Source organism: Mycteria americana, chromosome 17 (genome assembly GCF_035582795.1).
Source record: "Mycteria americana isolate JAX WOST 10 ecotype Jacksonville Zoo and Gardens chromosome 17, USCA_MyAme_1.0, whole genome shotgun sequence".
NCBI lineage: Eukaryota > Metazoa > Chordata > Aves > Ciconiiformes > Ciconiidae > Mycteria > Mycteria americana.
In genome coordinates this window covers 12,082,288-12,101,305 of record NC_134381.1, presented here as the reverse complement: position 1 = coordinate 12,101,305, position 19,018 = coordinate 12,082,288, and the positions used below count along the sequence as shown (strand labels likewise).

General features: G+C 61.2%; 1 protein-coding gene across 4 annotated transcripts; it reads left to right on the top strand.

Annotated features, from left to right (window-relative positions):
• The first annotated feature begins 1,529 nt into the window (after positions 1-1,529).
• Positions 1,530-18,917, top strand: LHX6 (LIM homeobox 6). Of its 4 annotated transcripts, none has more exons than XR_012778210.1 (11): positions 1,530-1,664; positions 2,200-2,340; positions 2,611-2,796; positions 2,876-2,997; positions 8,809-9,029; positions 11,752-11,852; positions 11,934-12,029; positions 14,033-14,207; positions 14,916-15,019; positions 16,794-17,485; positions 18,461-18,917. XR_012778210.1 is itself a non-coding variant. In XM_075519546.1 (10 exons), the coding sequence occupies exons 1-10, from the start codon at positions 1,590-1,592 to the stop codon at positions 16,812-16,814; spliced, it is 1,167 nt and encodes a 388-aa protein (XP_075375661.1). In that variant the 5' UTR covers positions 1,530-1,589; the 3' UTR covers positions 16,815-18,917. The 4 variants fall into 4 exon arrangements, 2 of the variants coding, with proteins under 2 accessions (XP_075375661.1, XP_075375660.1); XR_012778209.1 differs by having other exon boundaries at positions 17,995-18,917; XM_075519546.1 differs by having other exon boundaries at positions 2,275-2,340; positions 16,794-18,917.
• The last annotated feature ends 101 nt before the right edge of the window (positions 18,918-19,018 follow it).

The following is a 19,018-nucleotide window of genomic DNA, read 5'->3' as shown; positions in this document are numbered from 1 at the left end:
TTTCCAGCAAAGCCCTGGGGACAAAGTGGGACACTAAGGACAATGTTTACCATGTCCGTGGTGGAGTTTTTCCTCAGTATTTCACCAATCTTCCTGCCTAGGGCGAGACTCCTCACTTGGGACAGGTACAAAATCATGCCTTCACCCGTGGGAACATACAACATGCCTAACCCCAAATTTTGGGATTCTGGCTGGGTTGCTCATTGACACGCAGCCTCCTCCTCGCTGCCTCATAGGAGCTGCAGGGCTGGTGGGAGGGAGCATGTGGGGGGAAAGAAAGGGGATGAAGTTGGCGCTAATACCCAGCAACTCCGCTGCACGGACCGCGTTCCTGGTGCAGGCAGCCGTGTAACTCGTGCTTCAGAGATCTACCTGCTCTCGGCAGGCAGCGAGGGCAGGAGACCGGCTGCCCACAGGGCCAAGACGTGATCCCGAGGCTGGGGAAAGGCAGAGGCTGGGCTGAAGTCATCCTGTTCCTGAGCCTGTTCTGACTTTGCAGGGCCCACAGCGCCTGGTCCGTAATTATTAGAGAAAGCTGTCGGCATTACTGCGTTGTGGTGCGCCGTGGCAGCTACAGCCCTGCGTCGCTCTCGGATGCAAACAAAACCCGCATTGCCCTGTTCCGACCGGTGCCGTGTAGGGGGGCAGACAGCTTTCGTGGCTGTGTCTGTGAGAACTCCTACGTGTTTCTTCTGGAGCAGTCGGAGCTAATTCAGACCCCGCCAGTGTGGACGAGTGGTTTAAATTGTCCTTTCGCAGCACCGCTCCTCCGCACTTGTGCGTGTCCCCCTGCCGCTCTGCCTTCCTCCGCAGAGCCGAGGACGGAGGGGAGGACGAGCGGCGGGCCTTGGGCTGAGTTTCCACGGGGTTTCTCGGGCTTTCTCGCAACATCAATGTTTAAACCTACTGTCTTGTATTTATTCTAAAATGGCTTTCATCTGATTTCCCTCTCGGTTAACAATTTAGCTGTCAAAGTCAATAACGGCGAGGATCCATCCCCGGCCGCCATCAGCTCACGTTACCGTCCTGCAATTACTCCGCGGTGGAACCGCTGCCGGGGCTTTGCCGGGGAATTATCAGGTTACTAATGAAGCCCGGGCACAGGCGGGCGGCGAGACGCCGCGGCGGTGGGTGCGATCCCCGCTGCCGCACCCGATCCCGCCCCGCGGGGGGCTCCGGGGCCGCGGCCGGTCCCGGCGGTGCGGGGCGGCGCTGCCCCGGGGCCGGCCCGGCCCGTGCGCCCCGTCGGGGCGGGCAGCGCCCGTGCGGCGGGGCAGGACCGGAGAGGACCGGGCCGGACCGGGCCGCCCCCGCCCCCCCCCCCCCCCCCTCCTCCTCCCCGCCGCGCCCGCGGGCGGTGCCGCTGCCGCCGGTGCCGCCGCCGCCGCCGCCGCAGGTAGCGGGGCCCGGCGGGGCGGGCGGCCCCCGGGGCGCGGCGGGGGGGCGCCGCTTCCTGCCCGGCCCGCGGCCGCCCCCGGCGGGGGAGCGGGGCCGGCGCGGCTCCCCGCCCTTCCTGCCGCGGCCGCGGGACGCGCCGCCCGCGGGCACGGAGCGCGGCGGCGGCGGGCGGAGCGGGGCGCGCCCGCCCCATGCACCGGAGCCATGAGGGCGGGCAGCCCCGGGGCCCGGGCCGCCGCGCCCCGGCCGGCGCCGAGGCGGGCAAGGTGAGCGCCGCCGCCGCTGCTGCCGCCGTCGGGGCCGGGAGCGGGGCCGGGAGCGGGGCCGGGCACCCCGGGGCGGGCGCGGGCCGGTGCCGGTAACGGGGCCGGGGCCGGGGCCGGGGCCGCTCGCTGCCTCCCGCGCCCGAGGGGAGGATTTTCCATGCCGGCGTTTTCTGGGGCGTTTTGTGCTCGGCGGAGGGAGAGGGGGAAGAATTTCGATTTTTAATTACTACCATTAAAAAAATCAAATTTGCAATTCTTTGGGTGGCCTGATGGATTCCCTGATTGACAGCCGGAATTGACACTCTGGGTACCTCTTATCTCGGGCATTTACGGCAATTTCTAATTGCAGGTAGTTTGTGGGGTTTTTTCAGCGCTTTGGCTCGCATGGGAACCGAGCGATTACTTCAAGAGGCCCGGGTTAAGTGCAGGCAGGGAGAGAATTCAATCCACATTCAAATTGCTTCATTAAAGAGACGCAGCTTTTGTTGCAAAGGATTTAAATGGCCACTAGAAAGTTCTTATTTATTGTTTTGAGGCGGTTTATATAGGGTGCCCCGCGCTCGCCCGGCGCATGGAGCCGCAGCCTCCCTCTCCCGCTCTCTCCCGCAAGGTGATGCCGCCGGAGCCGCTGCCCAAGGGGAGCGCCCGCTGCCTCGACCCGCACGCCCGCGCCATGGTAAGCGGGGCCGGGGGCTGCGGGGACCCGCCGGGACCCGCCGGGCCGGGGGTGCCGGGGTCCGGCCGGGACGCTCCGGGCCGGGGGGGGGGGTGGGGAGGGGCGGGGGCTGCGGGAACCCGCCGGGACGCTCCGGGCCGGGGGCTGCGGGGACTCGCCGGGCCGGGGATGCCGGGGGGCTGCGGGGGAACCCGTCGGGACGCTCCGGGCCGGGGGCTGCGGAGGACGGCGGGGCCCCGGCTGACGGCCCCGCGGCGGCTCTGCCCGCAGTCGCAGCCCGACGGGGAGCCGCTGCCCGGCGCCCTGGAGAAGGAGGACGCCCGCTCGGCGCCCAGCACGCCCTCCACACCGTCCGTCTGCTCCCCGCCATCCTCCTCCTCCTCCTCCACGCCGTCGGCCGGCAAGAACGTCTGCTCCAGCTGCGGGCTGGAGATCCTCGACCGGTACCTGCTCAAGGTGAGCGGCGGGCGGCGGGGGGCGGCGGGCGGCGGGGGGCGGCGGGCGGCCCCGGGTCTCAGCCCCTTCTCTGCCGCAGGTGAACAACCTCATCTGGCACGTCCGCTGCCTGGAGTGCTCCGTGTGCCGCACCTCGCTGCGGCAGCAGCACAGCTGCTACATCAAGAACAAGGAGATCTTCTGCAAGATGGACTACTTCAGGTAGGGGACGGGCCGGGGGGGCAGCTCCGCGCTGAAGCCCCGGCTCCGGGGGAGGGAGGGGGGGGGGGGGGGGATGCTCAGCGTCCTCGCCGGCTGCCGAGGGGCCGGCTCCGCTCCGGCGCTGGCGGGGAGAAGGTTTGGAAAAGCCCGCCGGGCCCCCCGGAGCAGCCCGGCGGAGAGGCCGTCCCCTCGGGGCCCGGGGAGGAAGGGGACGTGGGGTGCAGCCGCGCCACCTCCCGCAAGGGCTTCCTCGCCCCCCGCCGCGCTGCCGGGGTGCCCGTGCCCCCCCAGCCGGGGCTGCGCGGGCGGCCCCGATCCCGGCGCCCCTCGGCACCGCGGCGGGAGCGTCTCGGCGCCGGCTGCGCGGGGGCTGCGCGGCGGGGACCTGTCCCCTCGCCCCGGGGAACGCTGGCGGAGGGGCACGGCCCCGGCTTCTGCCGGGAGGGTAAATGCGCGCCCAAGGGTCTGCGGTGCCCAACGGCTGTTCGAAGCCTCTGTCTGCGAGGCTGCGTGGCGAACGCCGAAGCGTCCGTGGCGGGAGCGCGTTCGAGAACCGAAACAAATCCCCGGCAGCGCAAAGCCCCGCGGCCGGGCCGGGGCTCGCCGGGTGCCCTTGGGCTCGGTCCGGAGCTGCGTCCCCCGGGGGAGCGTGTCCTGCAGGGAGGCTGCTTCTGGCTTCGACAGCCTTTCGGCTACAAACCTTAAACCACGTTAAGGTTTGGTTTCAAACCTTAAATCATTTTCCCCCAAAAGAGTGGCGTGAGGGGATGGAGGATCCTGAGCTCCTCGCTGGGGTTTAACTAACCATCAGAGCTCCCCGCTCTGACTTGCCCCGTCTCATCAGGACGAGGGAATACCGTTTGCCCCGGGAGGAAGGGGAATCGATGAGAACGACCCCGGCGAGGGGCGCGGGGGGCTCGGCAGCATCCTCCCGCCGCGGCCGAGCGGGCCGGGGGTGCCTCCGCCGACAAAGGTGCCGCGGGCAGGGCGTGCTCGGGAGGGAAAACCTCCGAGATTTCTCCAGCGTTTTTTATGGTGAGGGTCTCCAGCCGCTCGCTAAGCCGCGGCTCGGCCCCCGTCCCCGCCGGGCTCGGTGCGGGGCTCCTCGGGCTGCCGGGGGCGGGTGCGAGCGCTGCCGAGAGCCGGATCCGTCCCCGCGGGGCCGCGGCTGCCCGGTTCTTATTGTTATTATTTCTTAAGCTGCTGGGTTTTGGTGATTTCACCGAAATTTCCTTCACTCTCAGCAGAAAGGGTTTGGGAGGTCCGCGGTGCCGTTTGTGGTGCTTCGGGGCGCTTTCAGCGTTTTTCATTAATTAAGAACCGTTCCGATGCCGTTAATGTTTTTCTCGAGCGCGGACCTTTCTGCAGGCGGGCTTGAAGTAGCGACCGGCTCTCTAAATTGCCTTCGGGCAAATACAGCGAATAACGTCTGTTAAAAAGAAACCCGTTCGGCCAGAAATCCCCGAGCAGCACCTCCCGCCCGGCGAGGCAGCGGGGGCTCTGCCCGCCGGGGACCGGCGATGCCAGAGGAAAATTAAAACGAAAATCGCCGAAGGCGCCGCAGGACGGCCCCGCTTCCCGGGCGGCCGCTCTGGGGGGCGGGGGAGCGGCCAGACCGCGCTTCGCCTTTGCCTTTTTGCTGAAAAATACGCGTTGGATTTTTTCGGTTTTGTTTTTGCGGGTGAAACGCCGAGCGGCGGGAGCGGCGGGAGCGGCAGCGCCGGGAGCCGGGCGGGCGCGGGGGGCGGCCCCGCTGCCCCCAGCCCCCGGGGCTCGCTGCCACCCTCGGCCGAGCCCCGGGCCGGTCCCGCTGCGCAGCCCGCGGGGGTCGCGGCCGCGGCGGAGCCCACCGGGTCGAGCCGCTGCTGTCGGTGCCGGTCTGCGGCCGGGAGCCGCTCGCCAGGGCCGGGGCGGGCCGGGGCAGAGGCCCCCGGGCAGCCCCCGGCAAACCCGGCTTGGGGGCCGCTCGCCCGGCCCCGGCCCCCGGGAGCATCCTGGCCCGCAGCCTGGCGAGCCTGGGACAAGCCGGGACCCGGCGCTTGGCAAAGGACAAATCTGGCTCTTCAGATGGTTATGGGTTTGGGGTTTTTTTTGTATTTATTATTTGCTGCAGATGAAGCGTGTGGGGTTTTTTTAAAAGCGAAGCAGAAACCCCATGCTAACACGTGCGGGTCTTCGGAGCCAAGCAGATGGGAAGGGGCGGCGGGATGCGCTCTGCATGGAGCACACGGCGGCTTTTACCGCACCAGCGCTGATTCCCTGGGAGCCGGGGCTGCGGGGCTGGCAGGCGTGGGGCCGTCCACGGGCGCTGCCCCGCTGCCGGGCAGGCACCGCTGCCTGACGGTGAGCGTGTTTTGGCCTGGTCTGTCCGACCTTCCCTTCCCCGTTCACGTGAGGGGCCGCGTAAGTGCTGGCGCTGCCGCGGCTCCGTGGCCTCATGTGCGTTTTTAAGCAAATGCTGCTGTTTCCTGTGTCTTGTCAAATAATTGTATTTGGCATCCAGGAATCCAGCGCTTCGAGGAGAACCAAATTAAAATTGGAGCTTATTGAGCAGAACATTTTGTTCCCGGGCGATGTGAAGGCTGCTCGCGGCCAAGCTCCCACGGCTGTGGTCAGGGGAGGCCCGGCGTGATCCTGGTGCGATTCCCGCAGCGCCCCGCTGTGACCCCCGGCTCCCTGCCTCGCTGGGCAGCCCTTGGGCACACGAGCGTGGGGTCGCTGGCCCCGGCGTGTGTCCCTGGGGGCTGGGACAGCAAAAGAGCTGTGCCGCGGGTGGGCCAGCACCTGCAGCCCGGCAGCGGCCCAGGTGGCCTCCATCGCCCCTCGCCATCATGCCCCACTGGGATGATGCTCCTGCTCAAGCACCACCATGGCTCAGCATAGAGATGGACTCGCTGCGGCGACTCGCTGCTGGTCTGCTGTGCCATTTGGGATGATGTCTGGAAGCCACAGCGGACTCTGGGGGCTGTGCTAGGGGCTTCCTACAGAGCGGGCCCAGGAGGGGATGGGGACGTTTGGAGCTGTGGCCCTGGGTAGTGGGTACAAGCGGCGTGTGAGGGCCAGGATGCACCAGGGCATCCTCCTGCCTCTGCTCTTCCTGCGCTCCAGATGTTGCGGCCACCCCTGGTGCAGTTGGGATGAGTCTGTCTCTCTGGGATGAGTCTCTCTGGGATGAGTCTTTCCTGGTAACATTGTTGGTAGTTTCCATCTCCCGGGGCTAACTGTTGTGGAGAGCCGGCAGCATCTGCTCACCCGACCACAAACCACGGGCGTGGGGCGCGAGCTGATGGTCTGGCAGATGTTGGTGACGCCCCAACCTGTGCTGCAGCGCTGGGCTTGGAGAAAGGCTCTGGCTCTGCGTCTCCTGCTGCAGTGCGGCCCCGTCCCCATCCCTGTCCCCACCAGCCACGGGGAGCCCCTCGCCTGCTGCTCCACCGCCCTGAGTGGAAGGGGCTCTTTGGGCTATCGCTGCCCTGTGAGCTCGGTGGACTAAAGTCTATTTTATTTTTAAGCCATTATTTCCAGGGTGACAGGTCAGGGCAGCCTGCTTGCAGGCATTTCTCTCCCTGTTCCTGCGTCGCTGGCGGTGCCGGCAGTGGCGGTCCCTGCGGTAGCGGTCTCTGTTGGGTGGCAGTGGGTGCCCGTGCCTGGCCCCAGCTCAGCCTGCTTTCTGTAAAACCTGATCGCTGCGGTTGGTGCCGGAGGCAGGTGTTGGCCAAGAGCCGCAGGCGCAGCATCAGCGGTTGCCGGTGCCGCTGCCTGCGCAGCCCCCGTGCCCGCATCTGGCTGCCGAGGCTCGGCCTCTCGCCGGGCGCTGCTCACACCGTGGCTCTGCGGGGACAGCGGCGTCGGCCCCTCCTGCACCGGCTGCTGCGGCCCCGGGAGCCCCCGCGCCCTTGGCAGCCCCTGCCCTGCTCCCTGGGAACCGCTGCCACGCTGGGGGTCCTGCCTGGCCCCGGGGGACACCGTGCTGTGGGTCTGGGGCCACCTGGGAGTCTCCCCCAGATCCCAGCTGGTGTGTGATGGGGACGTGTGACCTTTCCTGCGCGGTGTCCCGTGCCTCAGTTTCCCCTCAGTCCCGGCGGCGCTGGGATGTGCCCGTCCCCGTGCTGTGCTCCCCCCTCCCCGCAGCAGGCTGTGATCCGAGCGGGGAGCAGCGATTACCACGTGCTATTAGCTCGGGTAAGCCTGCCCCTCGTTTGATACCGTTCAGCAAGTACGACTGTTTACATAGCACATTGTTCAAAGTAATTCAATTTACAGGAATGATCTTTACTTCTAAATAAAAAATTAATACAGTTCTTTTGTTTGTGCGTTTATATAAACTAGCTGGCACAAAGTCAGTTTACAATGTTCCCATCTGAAGTAAATTAGTGAGGTCTCTTAGCTAAGTCTCTGTATAATTTCAGCACAGAAATGTCCTCTCTAAGGCAGCCCTTTTATTTTATTTTATTTTTTTTGGTCAGCTATGGTCAGGCTGAAAAATTTAAACCTTTCTTTTCCTCCCAAATAGTTTTGCAATTAGTAATGCCAGCACAGGACGGTCTTTCTGCATCTTGCCGAGCCCGCGGTGGGCGGCAGCTCTGCGGCGTGGGGTCGGGCGCCGGCAGCGTGCGTTGGCCGCGGTGGGCTGACCTGGGCTCTTCCACCGCCTGCCCGCTGCGGCTGGGGCTGCTCTGGGCAACCGAAACCGAGGGGTCTGCGGTGCGGGGCGTCTCCTGCCGCTTGGCGCGGTTGTCTCTTCTCGGTGTTTCGTGCCTGCGCTGCGAGATGCTGGAGCCGCTCGGGCAGGGTGGCAGCGGCTCCGCTCCCCGGCCAGCACCGGGGTCGGGAGCGTGCGGGGCCTGGCTGCGGTGGGGCCGGATGGGAGCCCCCGGGGAGCCCGAGGCAGTGGCAGCGGGTGTGCGGGGAAGCGCAGCGGCTGCAATCAGGGCTGCGTCAGCCAGCACCAGCTCTGCGGTGACAGAGGAGATGCTCGCTTCTCCCCTGCTGCTCTTGCTGCTGCTGCTCATTGCATTTATTTTTTTAAGCAGCAGCGATACTAAAATGCAGAAGCCAAACCAAGGCCGTGCCTGACCCTGCCTGCGCTGTGGGCAGCACCTCCTGGCAAGTGCTGGCCCAGGGGCACGGGGCTGCCGGGGCCACGTCTGTTGCTCCCCGTGAATCGCCTGCCCCCGGTCAGCGGCGTCCCGGCAGAAATGGGGTTTTTCAGACGCGTGCGCAAACACCCTGCGCCCGGCACGGGGATCCTGGCTGTCTTGTTGCCTCTTCGTTGCGCTGAGCTGCTCTCCAGCGTAACTCACTCAAGTGCGGTCATCGTCCCCTCACAGCGAGGAGACCTCCTCGTAGGAGGAAAAGCAGATGCATGCATCTGTACGTGTGAGGAGAAAACACATGTTTTGATTTATGGCAACGGGAGAGAACCGGCTCCGACACAGTTTCCATCCGAGTCTCACACTGGCTATCAAAATAAAAAGCCCACGGGCTTGGGAGCTGATTCACGGCGCTGCGTCACCTCGACCCCTTGGCCACATCTGGCACCGCGGGGGCGCGGCGAGTCACGCCCCGCTCCTGCCCGCACCGCTGCCCACACCACTGCCTGTGCCGCCCTGCCGCGGGGGAACGGCACTGGTGGGGCGGTTTCACCGCAGCCCTTTCCCCCTTTCCCCGCGTCAGCGTTGTGGGGTTTGGGCTGGACGGGGCGAGCGATGGGGCTGGCAGCAGCACCCGCACCCCGGCATTGTGCTGCCTGCCCTCACCCTGCCTGCCCTCACCCTGCCTGCCCTCACCCTGCCTCTTCTCCTCCCGCAGCCGGTTTGGTACAAAGTGCGCCCGCTGCGGCAGGCAGATCTACGCCAGCGACTGGGTGCGGCGAGCACGGGGCAACGCCTACCACCTCGCCTGCTTCGCCTGCTTCTCCTGCAAGCGGCAGCTCTCCACCGGCGAGGAGTTCGGCTTGGTGGAGGAGAAGGTGCTGTGCCGGATTCACTACGACACCATGATAGAGAACCTCAAGCGAGCGGCGGAAAACGGTACGCAGCCCCAACGCCGCGGTCGTGGCCTTGCCCCGGGCCGTCCCTGTCCCCTGTGCTGACCCCCATCACGGGGTGCCGGGGCCGGTTCTGTCATTGCCAAAAGAGGATGACGGGTGGTCCCGGGGGGAGTTGAGCGCGAGGCCCTGAGCTGGCAGAGGGCTCCTGGGGGTGGCCGTTGTGCTGGCAGCACCCGTGGCTCGTGGGAGACCCGTGTGGCACAGGCAATGCCGGGGACAAGCCCCCGGTCCCGCACAGCCTGGCGCGCCGCGTGCAGCGAGTGAGGAAGCCACTGGGATTTTGAGGCTGTGAGTCATACATCTAGAAGGTGGGAAAGCTGGCGACCCGACAAAGCCTTCCCATCATTTTCCACCCGCCCTGCCCGCCCGGGGACTTGCCGCTCCCAGCTGGACCGCGCCGCGTGCTGCTATCCCCGCCGCGGATGCCACGAGCAGCCGGCCAGCCTCTGCTTTCCCAGTCAAGTCCCGCTCCGTGGCCAAGGGCTGGTGACGCCGAGGTCAGGCAGCGCAGCACCTCCCGCCCCTTGGGCACAGCCCAGCCTCACCCTCCTTCGAGGCAGCGGCCAGAGAGATGCTCGGAGGAACAAAACGGTGGGGTTAGTCTGCCATGGCGCACGGGGAGGCCAGGCAGTGCCGGGGCTGTCCCGCGTTGGAAAGCACCTGAGATACGTTGATACGGCCGCGATCGCAGCTCAGGGGAGCAGGCGGCCTCCTGGGCTTGGTGCCGCGGGAGCTCGGCCGTGCCCGGGGCAGGAGGGAGCCCGGCCGGGTCCTGCGCCGCTGGCTGGGGCCGAGGTCGGGTCCATCTCCCTCGCGCGCTCGTCCCTGCGGGGAGCGATGGCTGCGGTGTCTGCGAGGCTGTTGGCTTTTATCCCGTGGGCACTGCGCCGGGCGAGGGGAGGCTGCCGGGGACGCCGTGCAGCCGCAGAGTGGCCGAGGGAAGTGTCCGGGGCCGCCTTCCCGTGGGCCCCGCACCCAGGACCCTGCCGGGGCTGGGCGTGCGCTGGGGCATCGCCCCTGGCCGGCAGCAGGGCTCCAGCCCCCTGTGCCCCTCGCTAGCGCTTGGTGGGCACGGGGAGGCAAACGCCGTGTCCTGGCCCGTGCAGCATGTGGAAACCATTAACAACCCGACATGAAAATAATCAGTGTTTCTGTTTACAGTGTTGGAATAAGAGGATGAAAACAGAGTGCCCGGTCGGGCTGGGAGGGTCCCGGCTCGGGACGCGGCTTGCGGCATCTTGGTCCATATGGTCAGCTGCTGCCGAGGCGCGAGCGAGGCGGCGGGGAGCAGGGACGGCAGGGAGCAGGGACGGAGGGGGAGAAGCCACGTGGCCTGGAGGAGCAGGCTGGTGTGAGGACGGCAGGGTCTGGCGCTGGGGGTCCCGCAGAGCCGTTACCCCAGCCGAGGGCTGGGGCGGTGGGCTTGCCGCTGCTCGTAGGGTCCTGCTGGTGTGGGCTGAGCCCCATGGTGTCGGGGCAGTGCTGGGGCACATGGCGAGTGTCCTGCACGGGTACTTGTGTCCAAGTGTCCCCTGGTTTTGAGAAGGGGATGGGATCGCTTTGGAGAGCTGCAGTTGCTGCGGAGTTGGAGGGCCACGCTCCACTCCTCCAGTAATTACCCAGCAATTTCTTCTGCACATGAGGTTTTACATACAAGAAAAATAAACAGATGTTGCTGAAGTCAGAGTCCCATTCATCATCCTAAAAGAACAAGTCAAACTATATGAGAAAGTCCTTCAACTCAAGCCAAGACAATCACAGCCCAGTCCAGCTCGCAGAGCGAGCGCCGGGTTGTGCAGGCGCATCCTGGGAGCGGGGCAAGCGCCAGCCCCGCTCAGGCAACCTCCCTCATCCATCACTCGTCGGTGCTTCACCCGCACCACCGAGAGCAGCCGGGCCGGGCACAACATGGGCTGCAGCAGGGACCCCAGCGAGGAACGAGGGACCCCAGTTCTGGCCGCCCTCCTCCCAGGCTCCGTAGCTGTGCAAGCACGGCTGGGCTCGCCCCGACGCTGCGCTTGGCAAGGGGGTGGACAGTCCCCGCCGTGGCGCGTCCCCCTTACTGCGGTCGCTGCTCAGAGCGTGGGCACCCTGAGGCCGTGGGGACTGCGCTGCTCCTGCTGCTGCTCCGGGAGCCCGGAAGAGGAGGTTGGGGTGCTGGGAGGATTTGGGGCCAGGGAAAGGAGCAAAGAGCCCACTGAAATGCTCTGAGCGAAGGAAACGACTGACGGAGGCAGTGCCCGCAGGGGAAATGGGGTCATGGGGAGCGGCACGGGGCAGGAGTGATGGATGTCGGTGAGCCCGGCGGAGGCAGGGTCCCCTTCCGAGCCGCTCGCTGGAGGACGTGGCCAAGTGGTGACCGCGAGTCAGGGCCAGGGGGACATCACCTTGAAATCCATCTTCCTGCTGCCGTGTCCCCATCCCTCATTCCCCACGTCTTCCGCCAACTTGCTGCATTTTTCTTAGTTCATCGGTGAACTCCTCCGGGCCGGCGGAGTCTCCTGCAGGGGCTCAGCAGCCCGCGGCAGCTCCCGAGCGGCGGCGCCGGCTCCGCTCCTTCCGCTGCTGCTCGCAGCGCGGGATGCCGCGGTGCCCCGTGCCGCGATGCCAGGCGCGTTGTCCCCCGGGCAAGCGGCCGTTGGGGACGGGCAGGCAGGCAGGGGAGTTTCTGACCTGCGGCGCACGGGGCTTCTCTCTCGTAGGCAACGGGATCACGCTGGAAGGGGCTGTGCCCTCGGAGCAGGACAGCCAGCCGAAGCCGGCCAAGAGGGCCCGCACCTCCTTCACCGCCGAGCAGCTGCAGGTAGCGGGGCTGGGCCGGGGGGGCCCGAGGGGCTGCGGCTCCCCGGCCTCATCCTGACCCTCTCTCTCTTCTCCCCCCCAGGTCATGCAGGCACAGTTTGCTCAGGACAACAACCCCGACGCACAAACACTTCAGAAGCTGGCGGACATGACGGGGCTGAGTCGGAGAGTCATTCAGGTGAGGGGCAGGCAGGGTGCGGGCAGGGATGGGCAGGGTGCGGGCACCATCGGCCGAGCAGGGCCGAGGAAGGGGACAGAGGAGGTGCACCAAAAAGCTGGTGCTAGACAGGGCTCACGTCCCTGTAGCCCCTCGCTCCCGCACATCGACCCCCGGGACTTGCCGCGTCCCGCAGCTTCGTGCTGCCTCACCAGCGTGTCGGCTTCGCCGGGTCCTGTAGCGATGCCAGCACTGTCCTTTCTCTGTCTCGCTCGTGGGTTTTTTATTTGTTTTTCCCTCTTACGACGCAATTAAACCCCCCCCCCATGCAGCCCCAGCCGGTGCCAATGAATTGCCGGGTGGGAAAGCTGCCGCCAGCACGCTGCCCCAGAGCTCTGCCCTGACAGCGGGCACGGGCAGCGCGGGCTCTTCCCCAGCGGCCGTCCCCGCTGGGAGCAGGCAAAGCCAGCTGCTTCGGGAAGTGCTGGAAATCAGAAGTTTAAAGAAAAAGGGGTTTTGCAGCTCCAGGGGAAGCGGTGGCAGGAAAGTCCCCGCACTTGTGCTGTGTGGGAGGGGAGGGAGAGCGGTGCCATAGGGACGGAGAGAAATGTCCCCTCTGCAGCTCCCAGCTTGCCGTCCCCGTAGACAGCCCAGCTTTGCTCCCCGGTGACATTTATACTCTTCGCTTTAATGTTCTGCTGACATACTTTCTGCATACAATAAAAACATGAGCGATTAAAATAAATTTGGAGCTTTCATCCGGGATTGTTTTGCCAATGACACATTTAAAGTTCGTGTGTGAAAATCTGGCTCGAGCCTCAGTTATTGAGACTCTTCATTTAGCTAAAGATCAAGCAGTCTGCACGCTGGGCTATTTTTTATGTGGATATTTTTTAAAGGCACTTTGAACAGGAAACAATTTGTCAAATGCTTACGACTGTTTCCTTCTCTGTGGTCCAGCATGCGCCGCCTCAGAGAGCTGATCTTCTCTCAGCCTTGGAGGAGATTTTTACTCCCAGCTATCTTTCAAAAAGTAAAGCATAGGAAAGAAATCACCACATTAGCATAGAACCCCCCTCCGTGCAGGTTTTAACGCTAGGATGTAACCCCCTAACTATTCCTTTGGTTAGAAGCAGTGAGATATGGTCGGAGGGCTCATACCTGCTGCTCAGGGCTGTATCCCACAGTACCCTCCTTTCTCACCTTTAATGTTCTGCTGAGGTGGTTCTTGAATACGATAAACCACAAGTGGTTAAAACAATATTGTTTTCGTTGTCCCTAACCTCACATCTGCTCCAAGTCTAAGCTTTTACTTGGTTTTGTTTCCCCTTGTCTCTTGCCTTGCCGATGCTCGCACGTTTCCCAGCTGATCTCAGCTGTGCTTTTAGGCCAGGCTAGCCGGGGTTGAAGGTTAAAATCTAAGTAAGACCTTGAAGGGTGTTCCCATCGTTTGCCGTCGGAAGCCGTGCAGGGACGAGGCTTTCTGCCTGCAGGGATGGGTGACCCCAGCCAGAGCTTGGGTACGGGGGGTGTTTCTGCCCAGCCGCTCGCCCGGCCGGTTCGGTGCCGTTCCCAAGGGCTTTCACAGCCCTTCGAGCTCAGGAAGCAGCTTGCCGTTACCGTTATTGTAGTGTGGAAGGGAATAGCGTGATCATTAACGTGAGTTTCTGCATCACCTACGCAGGGTGTTTCACTCAGTGACTCCTGTGACAAGCTTGAAATTTTTAATTACCCTAATAAAGAACGGCGTTGGTTTTGACCAAGACAAATTAATAGTAGAGATGCCACTTTGGGCACCCTAATGTCTGTACTGCCTAGAGAAAAAACTCTTGCTTTAGTGGGTGTAAAACAAAGCTATGGAAGCCGGTGGAACGCTGGTGAGGTATTTCAGCGTGCAGATTTCTAAATTTGTTTCCTTTTTTTTAAATATTTGGAAGAGACACCCATCATAGGGTCGTGGTGAAGGACCACACTTCAACCCAATTGTCTCTCCATTGACAGAGGGTTTGCTGCTTTTGTTTCAGGTTTGGTTTCAAAACTGCAGAGCCCGCCATAAAAAACACACCCCCCAGCACACGGTGCCGCCCTCGGGAGCCCCCCCGTCCCGCATCCCTTCTTCGCTCTCCGATGACATTCACTACTCGCCCTTCAGCAGCCCGGAGCGGGCCCGGATGGTGACGCTGCACGGATACATAGAAAGTAAGTGCCGGGTCGCAGGGCTCCGGCAGCGGGGTGCTCGGGGACGGCCGGGCAGTGGGGTGCTCCCCGGGAGCCGGCGGTAGCACCACGGCGCGGAGCGCTGTCAGAAACACCCTTGTACTGCGGGTGCGCGGCTGGTGCGCGTGCTCCTCCTCCTCCTCCCCGTGGTCTGACGAACTTTGTCTTCGGGATTTTCTGAAGGGCCGTTTATGGGGAAGCCCCAGATGAGGGAAGGAGGGGAGAGGGGGCTGCTGCAGCCTCTTTCCCTCCATACCTCATCCCCAGCAAAGTCACTGCCCGGGTTTTGCCTGACCGGTCCTTGGCCCTCCTCGCGTTTTCTTTGTGATGGAGAAGAGGCGTGAATGTGCCCTGCTGAGCTCAGCGGTCAAGTGGTCTCCTTCCTGCTCACAAGATCAGAGTTGCTTTCTCTAACAGTTGCCAAGTGCCGGTGAATCATTTGAGAGTGGCGGGCAGCTTTGGCCATGCCTGGACAGAGGTTTTGGCTCCGTGACTCTTGTGAGGCTTCTCTCCTCCCTCGCCCACGTGGCCGCAGTAAAACGCGGCTCCTGCTGCACCTCCGCCTGATCCACCGGGCACCTCTTCTTCCACGCGTGTCCCGAGCTGCTCCCCGGTGGAAGCCTCTCCGTGCCGGTTGCAGGGCGTGTGTTGTTTGTAGTAACAGAGGCTGAAGCCTCTTCTCATCCACAGGTCAGGTACAGTGTGGACAAGTGCACTGTAGACTTCCCTACACTGCTCCACCAGTGCACCTCAAAGCAGACATGGAAGGACCACTATCTAATAGGGGTGAGAAGGTAATTGTAGTCCCTGTTTCAGGCTTTGGGGCCAAACCTCAACTGTAGCCAAGATTTTTGTGTAACATCATTGCCACTGCCGTCTCTTGTCAGCATCACTGCTCCTCCATGATCTCTGGCAGCTGCCACCCGCTCATGTGTCTCTTCTTAATTGTGGTGGCCCTAGATTGATGTACCAAGTGTTGGTCAAAATGGCATGGCTTTGTTCTTCACCAAATCCCCCCTTGTTGTGACGTGCTGGGATGCTGCGCCTGCATTCACTGAAGGCTTTTGGCATCCTCCTGCCCGAACCCCTTTCTCTGGTTTCTCCCCTTCCCGTGTGCCATGAGCTCCGTTCTGCTCCATTCCTCCGCTGCCTGCACGCGTTGTCGGTGCAAACGGCCACTGGCTGGTAACAACGGAGCGGGGGGGACCTTTAGCATGTGCTGACTTTCCAGTTTTCCATGAGTTAATACGAAATATTCCTTTCTTGGGGATTCCAGTATTGCTTAAAAAAATAACAACGGGCTGTTACAATATCTGAAGTAGGAATGTTATTTCACAATGTCTGGCCAGGAAATGATATTGCATATTGATATTTTTCTGTTCAGCACTTAAAGTAGCTGTCTGTTCTAACTCACAGCTTATTTGGGGGCAAGACTTCTGAAATATGCTTAGGCTCATAAGATTTTATTTAGGGTCCCAATTTAAGTGGCTTCGCTTTGAGGAAACACTGAGCCTTTGGCAACTCTTACTGGGTTTAGCTTTTGTCTTTACTGTTAGAAGTTCTCAGCATCTCTTTTCAAATCTACTCAGTGCAGCAACTGCAGATTATTGAGCCCTGTTTCAATAAGCACAAGCAGGGGTATGGGCAAGTACTTTTTCAGTCGAAATGCTACCATTTTGTCATGAGATCTGCACAGCAAGCTGGAGAGTTTTCAGAAAATATTAAACAGTCCTGGTGCTGTCATTCAGAGAAACTTCCCTGCAGCAAGTAGTTCCTGTGATTTAAATGCAATTACTTGCTCGCAGCTGGTGCAGAGCTGGGTTCTCAGGGCACGGAGCTGCTCCCCAACCGGCTCCTTTTCCAAACAGTCGCTTGCATGTTCAATTCCTGAAACCTGAAGCAGCCTCTTTTTCCACATCCAACATTTTTTAAAAGCAGCGATAGCTGAGATCCTGGGAAAACACATCTAAACGCTACGTCTCCGTTTCCCTCTGCACGTGGGCACGCAGCCCCGCTCCTCTCGGGGCACCCAGCGCAGCGGCTGCGGCAGAACCCAGCTGTGACCGGCTCAGCGGCTGCTTCCCCTGGCTGATGGCACGGACAGACCCTGTGTTTGCAGAGCGGCCAGGCGTAGCGGTTTGAGGGAAGCCTGTGCTGATTAGCAAGTGAGGTGGATAGAGTAGGGACCGTGGGTAATGGTCTTCGTCTTTCTTGGTAGCTGCTGTACCACAGAGCAGATAAATTAACTACTGGTCTCAGCGTGTTGCCCAGAACGGTGCAGTTTCATGGCTGGAGGTGTGCCTCTCTCTCAGGCTGCGTGCTGCCAAAGTCCCCTTACCTCTGCCTGTGCCTTCCCCGGCCGGCTCCGTTCCATGGGCAGGGCTGGTGGCTTCGGGGCAGACAGTGGTTCCAGAGGTTTTTTTTTTTCCGTGGGGAAGCGGCCGCCTGGGCGCCCGCTGCGGCAGCAGGGCACACGTCTGTTCTGTTGGTCCCTGAATACCCGTTTCCACTGCGAGGGCTGTCTGCCTCTGAAAGCAGCTAACGCTCGATTCCCCTTTCTCCCACCAGGTCATCCTCTTTCAGTACTGACTGCGCGAACTCTTCCTCATCTGCCCATGGCGCTACCAGCACCACTGCCCCTCAGCCGCTGAAACACAGCCTCCAGCCCAAGGCAACTGTTGTCAGTCATGCAGGAGAAACTCAGATCCAGCATTCTCAGTTATTTCCATTGACCAGCACCTAACATCCACGATTATTTCTCCAGCGACACTCTGTGTATGTGTGTGTTGAGTGCAGAGTTACATTTTTCACTTGTTTCTTGTGGACTTGTAGAATGACCGTGAGTCTCTCCAAGGCAATGCCAGACACAGTCAAAATTAGTGACTCTACTGTGCTTGCAAATCTTGCTCCCAAACCCATGGGAATATGAACAAACCAGAACGTGCTGAGTCTCAGGGGGGTCGATGAGCACCTCTGAACACAAAGGAAGGAGGAATTTACGTGGTTTGGCCTGATTCTCTTTTTGCACCAGTGAAGCGCTGTCGGTTCCCGGACATCCCTCCTTATTTCCACTTGCATGTGTGAAATCTGAAATGGGCTTTTTTTGGCTCAGCAGCTCGATATATACCCAGACCTTCCTGAGCCAAACTCGCGGGTAGCTGAGACTCCACTAAGTGGAAAACACGATGCCAGCTGGAAATAGGCAGTTTTTCTTCCTCCTCAAAGTGCTTTAGAATCACATGTCCTTTGATCACTCTAAGGTAAGTAAATCTTAGTGTTTTTCCCCCCGTTTTATAGGAGGGGAAACCGAGATGTCCTAAACCGAGAGGAACCGTGGGGGTTGGTGGCAGAGCCAGGTTTAGTACTCTGAAGCTTTTGATTGCTGACTTGTTCTTAGAGCACTGAATATCTCTCTCCTCTCACAGCCATCTGCCAAATCTTCTTTGTTTTTTTATTTTTTACTCTTGTTCTTTATTAACAAGCTACTTTATTTCCTTGGAGTCATATTGGATCACAAATGGGTGATTTCAGAATGTACCTACACAAAACTCTCAGACACTCCATACTCTGGGACTGGGAAATCCTCAATGGAAGCTGACCGTAAAGGCGTAGAAATGTTCTGCCCTGGTGTGGACCCAAGTTCAGTTAGTGGAAACAGTGGGGTAGAAACTGGAGACCAGTTAAAAAGGTGAAAACCACAGTAAGGCCAGCAGGAACAGTCGCTAGCTGAGTGGACAGCAAGGTGACGGCGTATTCCCTTATCTGGCAGCGTCACTCCGAGTCCCTCTGCCCCCCTGTTGTGCTCCCTTGCTGGAGTACGGCTGTTGCTGCTGCCAAGTCCTCGGAAGAAGGCACAGCCCAGGAGGACTGCTGCCGACGGGGCAGGCACCGCAGGGCTCGTTGCAACAGCAGAGGAAGTGCTCAGCAGTCTGGCCCCAAATCAGGAGAAAAAACTCCGAAATGATCCTTCATTGACGGTAATAACAAAAAGTAAACAAGTAACCTTTGCCAGCCCTTCTCAGTTTGCACCGAGCCAAGAGCAGGTCTGTAATGAAACCTCTCTCCACGCAAGCACACGGGTCTGTCTTGCTGCTAAGTGTCTGTGAGGCCACGTTTCCAAGAATGTGAAAGCCTACTATGAGCCACAGTTAGTGCGTAATATGACCGAACTGTGCCTGAGGAGCAGAAGACAGGAATCCATCCGTTACATAACTTGTTTTTAATTCGAACTGTAGATACATGTGTTTTTCTCTCTGGGAGATCCTGGATCAACCTCCAACATCAGCCAGGTGGGCAGCCATCCCACTGGTTTGGCCAGCCCCTATTGCACACGCGGCAAGCCTTCTCCTGACCGTGCCCCCGAGCTGCGTGTGACGCTGACGGCCGGACACGCGGCTCCAGCTGACGGCGAGGCACGCTCGCCGCTCTGCCCGCACGGGCAATGGCGTAAGGAGATGTGGATGTCTGCTGAGGTGGCCGCCAAGATCTCTTGGTTTGAGAAGTAACTGAATCCAAGCATGCATTGATATTTGTTGGAACAACAACAGAAATATACATATACACACATACATCTCTGTGTGTGTATATATATTAAAAAAATACAGAGAGAGAGAGTGCGATGGTAATACCTTGGACAGTTAGGCCAGTATTCTGTCTAATGGCAGCCAGCAGCTAGCAGCTCTATCCCCAATTTCAAATAACATTTGAAAGGAGAGAGGAAATTAAGTCCGCAAAGTAGTATTGTCACCTCCTGCTGTGCGAATAACCATTTCCAGCGCGTAGCCAGTGACGAG

Bases quoted from the DNA above. Each gene is read 5' to 3' on its own strand.
- LHX6 (XM_075519545.1), top strand. From the start codon at position 1,590: ATGCACCGGAGCCATGAGGGCGGGCAGCCCCGGGGCCCGGGCCGCCGC. The intron at 1,665-2,199 runs GTGAGCGCCGCC...TATTGTTTTGAG, and splicing joins CCGGCGCCGAGGCGGGCAAG to GCGGTTTATATAGGGTGCCC. The intron at 14,208-14,915 runs GTAAGTGCCGGG...TCTCATCCACAG, and splicing joins GCTGCACGGATACATAGAAA to GTCAGGTACAGTGTGGACAA.